The 10,213-nt window shown below is 41.3% G+C and overlaps 1 protein-coding gene and 1 long non-coding RNA gene across 4 annotated transcripts in view; one reads left to right on the forward strand and one right to left on the reverse strand.

Annotated features, from left to right (window-relative positions):
• Positions 1 to 10,213, forward strand: part of nrxn2a (neurexin 2a) — a 307,701-nt gene that overhangs the window by 48,067 nt on the left and 249,421 nt on the right. For all 3 annotated transcript variants that reach the window (XM_041851550.1, XM_045208196.1, XM_045208197.1), the window contains exon 3: positions 2,634 to 2,654. In XM_041851550.1, coding sequence (XP_041707484.1) covers positions 2,634 to 2,654 — 21 coding nt within the window. The remainder of the gene's footprint in view (positions 1 to 2,633; positions 2,655 to 10,213) is intronic.
• The window catches only part of LOC121542094, a 52,194-nt gene continuing 46,116 nt past the window's right edge, over positions 4,136 to 10,213 (reverse strand). The window contains exon 3 of the long non-coding RNA XR_005995827.2: positions 4,136 to 4,607. This is a non-coding gene — a long non-coding RNA (uncharacterized LOC121542094). The remainder of the gene's footprint in view (positions 4,608 to 10,213) is intronic.

Raw genomic sequence — 10,213 nt, forward strand, 5'->3', positions numbered from 1 at the left:
ATATACGGACCTCTCCACATATTTCTTCAACATTTGCCTGTTTGGGTCTATTGGTTGTTTTCAATCCTATCTTTTCCATTAACTCAGTGTATCTCACTTCTTGTCCTGCTGCCGCCACCATCATCTGTTGAACTTATTCTGCCAACTCTCACTATTCCATAAAGCAGCATACTGTATCTAACTTCTAAGAGCTGTACACATCAATTGGATTACAATTAGAAAGCAGGACAAATGCCTCTGTCTGTCTCATTGTATGAAGGCTTGGACGGAACACAAAGCGCTGTTGTCCTTTTAAGGAATCTGGATTCTAGCCCTAGAATTTTATAGAGCTTTAATTTTCTCAGGGCTTAATCATTCTAGCTATTTACGGATTTGTTTTTTCAGAACAGAAGACTGTAACCATTAGTTGGACCACATTCAGTGCAGGTTATTTATCAGAAACCTTGTAACTGAGTTATGTCAGTTTGTCATATCTATTTTCTGGATGTATGAAAGTTAAGCTCTGGACTGATGAAAGTTGAGTATCAGGAACTTTAAAGGTTACACCGAACCTCAAAGTCACTTGTGATCCTGTAACTCTGTAGTTTAGTCTCATCAATATTAGTCATTTTGATTCATATAAGATGTTGCCATAATGTTGTGGCAGATCAGTCATTATGCTGGGACATCAACTCACCTGTATCTGAACTCTCATCACTGGGACCCTGTGCACTCTCATGATTTATAGTGATAGTTGGCCGTGCTCTGTAATATGCTCACTCACAGAGAGGTTGTCTTTTCACTGTTTGGAGGACAGTATATACAGTATGGTCTGATTCTCGCTGAATATTTTCTCCTTCCTTTCAAGTGAGACTCCTGAACAGCTAATCATGGCTACCCGGACTATTTGCACTGCCCCCCCACCCCATACTTTTTACGCTGCTGCTACTCTGTTAAGTATTTATGCATAGTCACTTTAACTCTACCCACATGTACATATTACCTCAACTACCTCAACTAGCCGGTGCCCCCGCACATTGACTATGCAACGGTACCCCCCTGTATATATAGCCTCCCTACTGTCACTTTATTCTATTGTATATATAGCCTCCCTACTGTCACTTTATTTTTACTTCTGCTCTTTTTTTCTCAACACTTTTTTGTTGTTGTTTTATTCTTACTTTTTTGTTTAAAATAAATGCACTGTTGGTTAAGGGCTGTAAGTAAGCATTTCACTGTAATGTCTGCACCTGTTGTATTCGGCGCATGTGACCAATACAATTTGATTTGATTTGATTTGATTTGATTACACATAGCCACATTATTCCATTTTTATCTGTCACAATTTGGGGAAATTGAATTTACCTTCCTCAAGCTGTAGTGAATGAAAATGAATTTCTCTCTGAATACATTTCAATTTCCCATTCAATCCAATCCGCTGGTCTTTAAACCAGTAAGTTATGTAGGCATTCATATAGCCTCTTTAAGGGCTAGCAGTATAGATTCCTTTGAGCCCCAGGATCTTGACACAACGCATTGCTCGCAGCCTCTTTCCCCTCATTATCACGATGGCGTCGTCGTCTCCAACGAGGAAGTGGAACTGTGACTCACCCATCACCAAGGCAAAGCACTGCCTTGACTCCCACCTTCCCTCCCTCAACTCTGACATCCGCCCCTCAGACACTTATTGCTTGGCAATCTGGGGCTTTCCATGCTTCATTACACACTAGGTCTGTGTGAGGCTGTGTTTTGCCGTCTGTAGATTCCTGTCGTCACAGGGGAAGTGAGCTGATGTGGTCTCGGATCTCTGTGGCCACTACTTCAGAGGCATTGCTAGTCAACTACCAGGGGTGAATGGTGGTGAAAGTAATGTGGAATTTAAACCGTTGGGCCTCTTCCAAACCGTTGAGCGACTGAATCAGGATTCCCCTCTCCTGCCTTAAGGGGATCATTTATTTCATCATTGCCTCCATTTATGTTCCCACAGAGAACTTTGTTTGGACCTTTATAACATACAATATTTCCCCAAAGATGACGAGATGTCCCTAATGTGTGTGTATGTGTGCGTGTCAATGGCGGGCTGCCCCGTTCCATTGTGAGTCAGTGCATCTTTAACTCTGTTGGCTTGTAATTTGTCTGTGCTTGTAATCATATAATGATACAGTATATTGGTATGTATTGATATGGTATTTATAGGCTTGACTGGCTGAATCATATCATGTAACAACATACACATACAATCTTCCTAGAAGACCATGTCCTGTTCTCATAATGTGCCTCATATCCAATAGAACCTCAATGTGGGGATGATGAGCTATGAGTGATCCTCTGATAAATCTGCTTTAGTACAGCAGGTGGGGAAAAACTGCACGTGCTAGTATTTTAAAGAGATGCTGTTTCAAAGAGATGCCTATTGCCTACTGAATGTGTATTTTGAGGATCAGAATCATTACTAGAAGTTATATTGTATAGATTATAAAGGTCTGTAGAGAGGCCTAATGTATGTGTTGTAATTAGAGGCCTACTGTATATGTTAATTAGACCCAGGAGAATTAGCATTAACTGTTTGGTGCTGATCTTTATTCATTTATAGATGGTCAATGTACTTCAGTCACCAATACTAATGATTCTCTGTCTTCTCTGATTCCATACAGTTATCCAGAAAGCAGTAGAAGGTAAGACCATTGTTCATTTTGTTCGTTTTTTTTCTACTGCTATGAGGTGAACAGACTACGGTGTTATTTCGGATGGTTTGCACTGCAGTTCCAATTAACACACTTTGGCTTACTTACTTTGACTTACTTGACTATCATCTTCTTTCTAGAATATCTCCGATGTGCAGCATAATGTACTTTGAGGCTACTTTTTCCTGGGCAATTTTTCATGGCATCAACAGATGTGAGAAATGTCATGGCCTGTTTCTAACATTGTCCAGTAACTTTTCCCTGACTTTGGCTTTAGCTGTCCATTAACAATTGAAGAGCAAACGGTTACCTTTAACCCAACAGTTAATTGTCTGAAATTGGGTCTGCGTTGCTTTGTTGACACAGTGATTTCCTCTCTGAGACTCGCACAGACAGACTCACACAGACACACAGTAGGGATGTCATCATCTCAGTGATCAGTGCTGAGCTTTGTGTTAACTGTAGCTACCATCTAAAAGAACGCAGCTATTAAGATGGTTGATTACCAAGCCATTGACACAAGGGCAGTATATTAGACTGTAAAAAGATTGGCACTCTGATTACACACTAATGGAAATGCTTTGCTTGCAGAATGAAAATATTTCCCAGAGCATTACTTGTCCCTGTTTGAAGGAAAACACAATTTGTCTTTGATAATGTAATCATTGGCAGTCTGTTTAACCACATCACAATAAAACAAATAGAAACAGACAGAGTGTAAATGAAGATTGAACGTGGAGGTGGGGAAGCCCAGTGTAGCTGAGTTGACGGGCGGGCGGTGCAGCAGTGAGAGATCCATCAGGCCTGTTAGGAGGAGCTCTGGTGGTGTACTGGTGCCAGAGAAGCCATCAGGCTCTGGGTGTGCTGGGGCTCTGCATGTTATAAATCACTGCTGCTGCTCACCAGAACAGCCAGCTACCCACACCTGTTATCTAATACAGTTGCTCTGTACATTTGTATATTGTAAACGACTGCACAGCAGGAAGGAAGGCTATTTTCAGTTACATTTTTACAGCATGCGACGATATCCACATATTTCGCAACAAGTATTGACAGTCAGCAGTAGCTGAGAACATTGATGTGCTTGAATACAAATGTTATCATTCAATAGTATTCTATTCCAAACGGTTGTCCTGACTAATTCTTACATATTATTCTTTGTATATTCTTATGGAACACTGCACTGTCAGTGTCTAATAGTGGACTGGTAGAGTTGATTAGTAAGCATGACCTGGGCTGGTTGTAATGTGGAGGGCTATACCCAGGCCCCACATGGGATGATGATGAGTACAAGGCTTCAGTTCAGAAGGGTCCGCTTTCAACCCCAGCCTCTAATCACTCTTAATTCCCCTTGTGATGAGCCAGGATGCTATGACCACGCTCACAGAAAAAGGTGAGCATTATTAAATGACATGCTACAAAGAGAAAGAATTAGAGTCTTTATTGGATTAAAGCTTTGACATGGAGCCTGCGTCCGGTCCCAGGTGCACAAGGCATGAAAACAAAGATGACACTTGAAAAAGGATGTGTCTAGCTAGATCTCCTCTTTTTTCTTTATCTGGGGCAATGCAATGTGACATCCAGCAGTAAGTCTTTGTAGTCCCCATATCAATGGACCTAGATGGCTGCCTATACAAAACTGCGAACAACACCCCATTTAAAAATAGTAAACTCAACGTTTTATTTTGTCTGCACTGAGGGCTTTCGTACAGATAGGAGATCTCCTTGTGAGACATGCTAAGTAACTGTGGGTTAGTGATGAGAACCTCTGGATTATAAACCGTTGGAACTCCAGAGTGTCTCCAGGAGTCAGCCTGTAGAATCCCCTATGTCTGTGGTCTGTCACGGAGCCTAGGCTACCTGGATGGGGGGGGGGGGGCATGCTTTTCAGGCCAGGACACGTGGAGTGCAGCATCCTCTGATGTGCTGTGAGCAAAACTGGGTCTGTGAGAGAAAGATAAGAGAAGACACCCAACACCAGCATCCACACGTTAATGTAGAACACCAACAGACAGCAACCACTGCTTCCTCTGTGTGTTAAAAGTGTTAGTGTGTGCATTAATGCATTAAACTATACGACTATGCAAACCACCATCTACAAACTACAAAATTCTAGCTTCAAATTATAGAGAATTATTTTATTTTAATGACATGGTTCCCACAGGGCACACACTGGTTGAATCAACATTGTTTCCACGTCATTTCAATGAAATTACGTTGAACCAACGTAGAATAGATGTTGAATTGACATCTGCGATTCTGTGCCCAGTGGGTTGGTTAGTTAAATTTTTTTATTTTTTAAAGATATGTTACAATGTGATACAGTAGTTTTAATAGTTGATAGAGTGATGGATTGAATGACTCTGACCCTGTGAGAACCTCAGCATAGACATCTTCAAACGAGAGGACAGGACAGGACAGGACACAGCTGCTACGGCTGCGGCTGATGGCCAGGGAGCTCTAAGCACCACTGACCTTGACTTAATCCCCTCATAAGAATACTCTCCTTCAAAACACTGCATCTTCATGGAGAAACAAACTCAGCAAAAGCACAAATCCTAACCCTTTAAGCTTTGCCTTTTTCTTCGGAATATTCTCATTAAATGTAAAAGCTTAGTGGTAATTTCACAGACGGTCATCTAATAGTCCACTCGTGCACTTTGGAATTGATACAATGACTATGGGGTTATTAAAGTGCAGACTGTCAGCTTTAATTTCAGGGTATTTTCATCCATATCGGGTGAACCGTTTAGAAATTACAGCACTTTTTGTACATAGTCCCCCCATTTTAGGGGACTAAAAATACAGTTCAGGGCTTCAATGTTATTGGATCAGGCTGCCAGGTTGGAGGTTAAACTAGCAGCATTTAAAAGTGGCAATTTGTAACTTTTTGGGCGACCCAACAAAATTCACATAGAAATCTGAGTTATAGATCTATCATTCTACTTGAAAGCTAGTCTAAGAAGCGGTATATCTGTTCTATGTGTGCTATTTCTATGCTTCCCGTTCTTAGGTTTTGTTTTTGCATCTTTACTTTCGATTTTGTACACCAGCTTCAGACAGCTGAAACAACAATATTTTGGGTTATGGAAAATATATTTCACAGCGGTTTAGATACAATGATTCTCTACACTTATTTTGTCACATAAACTGAAATTAGGCGAACTATTAGAGTTTTAGCAACCAGGAAAAGGCGAAGCGATTTCTGCATAGTGCAACGTTAAATGCACAGTGGCACACGTATTTCCCTTTCAAGGAAATGGGTTCACTCATATTTTTCTTGGAATCATTGATGAACTGAATAGTTAGAACTGGTTAGAAATGAACAAACAAAACAACAGCAAGATGTTTCAAAGATAATTTTTCATCTGTTCAAAGGTTCTCTACGCACATGCAAACAGCCCTGAATGTCGATGATATATCTGTAGTAGTAATGGAGAAAGAATTATGTGAGAAATTGAAAATAATTGAATGCTTATTGCAATATTATTTAAAACCCACACGAAAATCTACTTATTGAATAGAACACCTTTTTTATGTTTTGTTTAATTTGATTGTTTTATGGAGCATAGCCAGCAGTTAAATATATTAGCATTTAGTAGTCATTTTATTGCTTCAAAGATTTATTGTAAATGTAATCATAGACATGTAATTACAACAATGTCAAAAACAATTAAAGTTGAAATAATTGACCTTGACTATAGAAACAGAGACCATCCCAAGGAAAACAGGGAGGAGGGAGTAGTGGAGTGGGGAGCAGGGTGGTGGGGAGCAGGAAGTAGTGTAGTGGGGATTAGGGAGTAGTGCAGTGTGGGAGGGGGAGTGGGGAGCAGGGGGGGGGAGTGGGGAGCATGGAGGAGGGGACTGGGAAGAAGGGGAGAGGGGAGTGGGTAGAAGGGGAGTGGGGAGCGGATGGGAGGGGAGCGGGGGCAGGGTGGAGGGGAGCAGGGGTGTGGGGAGCAGGGAGGAGGGGAGTAGGGAGCAGGGAGGAGGGGAGTGGGAAAAAGAGGATCATGGTCAACGTCATACTGGGGGGAAACACATACTGGGGGGAGTCTGTTGCCATGCCAACACAGATTGGGCATGCACAAGATGCATCCACCACTGTCAGGTTTGACACTTCAAAAGGAAAAATAAAGCTGGTGATGTTTATCTCAGTCAAAAACAGAATATTTCAGCTGTGACAAACCTCTGTGTCTTTAATGCTGTCTAGCTCTGCTCAGCTCTCTGCTATATTAGCTCTGACCTCCAGCCTAAGGCATTGTGTTGACCTCATTTCCTCCTGCCCTCTGAAAGGTCAATGAATGCGGAGGTGAATAACAAACCAGTGCATGTGTATACAGCTTATGCATTAATAACTGGCATATGGACATGGTCTAAAGATATCTTGTGGTGTTCTGATTAGATAATCGATAACATCTCATTCCCCAGTTAAATTTGCGAATTTCCTTCAACACAGCTCTCACAAAGAGAACCAGCTAGCTCCGTGAATCACATTTGTGATGGAGAGTCGATGCCCTTTTGAAAACTGTTGTTGTCTCTGTCAACACAGTAAATACAATAGAAGTGCTGATGGAGGGATTACAATCTGTCTGTTACTGGTGGAAAAGTTGTGTTCACGGTTTTCTTTCTTGTCAATTGAGGCATAGCTGTCTATCTAAATGTGTTAGGAATGCTATTTGTTTTTGATAAATTTGTACAGGAAATGCCAATGTATGAGCTTTGTTGAGCTGGAAAAAAGGTTATATCACAAAAACTTGCTAAAATGCCAGGGAGAGGAACTTTGCTGATGATGCAGCATATATAGATGAGATGGTTACCATTTTGATCTCTAAAAGTGTTAAAATGTCATACATGATATAGATTCTTTATAAGGAAACTTGCAGCACCCTGAAGGTGTTGAGACTGAAAGCACTGAAAAGTATAACTGTCAAAAAAAGAATGCAAGAAATCCCTTTACAAATTCTACCTGGTCTTTGCTCGGGCTGTTTGAACAATTCACTACATTTCCTGCTGTAGGTCATGTGGATGCTTATGGTGTAATTGTGTGATAAAAATGCTTATCTTTGGTCATTTAAAGACTTGTTCAACCAGCCACATTCCTTGTCTAACACAATGCCGGTCCCTGTTAATTACTAAATGCCCACATTCAAGTGGCAAGCCACAAGGCTTTTGGTTGTTTACGCAATATAATTGATTCTGTGATGTCCACAGAATCGGAGTGTTCCAGTTTACTGAGCTCTAGTTTATTGAGTTACATTGTATTTTATGAATGTGTTTTGCATATGATGTGTTCTTCCCTGGCCAACAACTGCAGCACTATGATTACATTAAAGCTGTCACATTATGCCTCTCACACCCTGGGTTATTGATTGTTATGGCCCTCCCTGGCCCTGGGCCTGGGCCTGCTCATGTTGCAACGCTGAATCTAGTTAAGGAGACAGTCCTCACTACCTTCATCCTATTGAAGGGACTGGTTTGAATCTAGTTAAGGAGACAGTCCTCACTACCTTCATCCTATTGATGGGACTGGTTTGAATCTAGTTAAGGAGTCAGTCCTCACTACCTTCATCCTATTGAAGGGACTGCTTTGAATCTTGTTAAGGAGACAGTCCTCACTACCTTCATCCTATTGATGGGACTGGTTTGAATCTAGTTAAGGAGCCAGTCCTCACTACCTTCATCCTATTGAAGGGACTGGTTTGAATCTAGTTAAGGAGACAGTCCTCACTACCTTCATCCTATTGAAGGGACTGGTTTGAATCTAGTTAAGGAGACAGGCCACACTACCTTTATCCTATTGAAGGGACTGGTTTGAATCTAGTTAAGGAGAAAGTCCTCACTACCTTCATCCTATTGAAGGGACTGCTTTGAATCTAGTTAAGGAGACAGTCCTCACTACCTTCATCCTATTGAAGGGACTGGTTTGAATCTAGTTAAGGAGACAGTCCACACTACCTTCATCCTATTGAAGGGACTGGTTTGAATCAAGTTAAGGAGAGAGTCCTCACTACCTTCATCCTATTGAAGGGACTGGTTTGAATCTAGTTAAGGAGACAGTCCTCACTACCTTCATCCTATTGAAGGGACTGGTTTGAATCTAGTTTGGAGAAATTCCTCACTACCTTCATCCTATTGAAGGGACTGGTTTGAATCTAGTTAAGGAGACAGTCCTCACTACCTTCATCCTATTGAAGGGACTGGTTTGAATCTAGTTAAGGAGACAGTCCTCACTACCTTCATCCTATTGATGGGATTGGTTTGAATCTAGTTAAGGATACAGTCCTCACTACCTTCATCCTATTGAAGGGACTGGTTTGAATCTAGTTAAGGAGACAGTCCTCACTACCTTCATCCTATTGAAGGGACTGGTTTGAATCTAGTTAAGGAGAGAGTCCTCACTACCTTCATCCTATTGAAGGGACTGGTTTGAATCTAGTTAAGGAGCCAGTCCTCACTACCTTCATCCTATTGAAGGGATTGGTTTGAATCTAGTTAAGGAGACAGTCCTCACTACCTTCATCCTATTGATGGGACTGGTTTGAATCATGTTAAGGAGTCAGTCCTCACTACCCTCATCCTATTGAATGGACTGGTTTGAATCTAGTTAAGGAGGCAGTCTTCACTACCTTCATCCTATTGAAGGGACTGGTTTGAATATAGTTAAGGAGACAGTCCTCACTACCTTCATCCTATTGAAGGGACTGCTTTGAATCTAGTTAAGGAGACAGTCCTCACTACCTTCATCCTATTGAAGGGACTGGTTTGAATCTAGTTAAGGAGACAGTCCTCACTACCTTCATCCTATTGAAGGGACTGGTTTGAATCTAGTTAAGGAGACAGTCCTCACTACCTTCATCCTATTGAAGGGACTGGTTTGAATCTAGTTAAGGAGACAGTCCACACTACCTTCATCCTATTGAAGGGACTGGTTTGAATCTAGTTAAGGAGCCAGTCCTCACTACCTTCATCCTATTGATGGGACTGGTTTGAATCTAGCTAAGGATACAGTCCTCACTACCTTCATTCTATTGAAGGGACTGGTTTGAATCTAGTTAAGGAGAGGTCCTCACTACCTTCATCCTATTGAAGGGACTGGTTTGAATCTAGTTAAGGAGAGAGTCCTCACTACCTTCATCCTATTGAAGGGACTGGTTTGAATCTAGTTAAGGAGGCAGTCCTCACTACCCTCATCCTATTGAAGGGACTGGTTTGAATCTAGTTAAGGAGGCAGTCTTCACTACCTTCATCCTATTGAAGGGACTGGTTTGAATCGCATGCATTGTTCGAGGTATATATTTGCGGTGCTCGTTTCTATTTGATTACACTGGAGAACATTGGAGAACTTCATATGAACAACATTTTTATTGGAAAAGTGACAAAAACCTTATTATAATCTGAGAAAGCTGTCTGCTCAAGAGTAAGCATATATGTTCCATTAGAAAAAAAGCATCTGTGTGAGCAACTACCTTAGAGGGTTGCACCACTTTAGATGCTTTTTTTCTATCCCGCTCCTCCCACTCGAGGTGTTTGTCTGTTTTTAGTTTAAT

This window comes from Coregonus clupeaformis, chromosome 27 (genome assembly GCF_020615455.1).
Source record: "Coregonus clupeaformis isolate EN_2021a chromosome 27, ASM2061545v1, whole genome shotgun sequence".
In the NCBI taxonomy this organism is placed as follows: domain Eukaryota; kingdom Metazoa; phylum Chordata; class Actinopteri; order Salmoniformes; family Salmonidae; genus Coregonus; species Coregonus clupeaformis.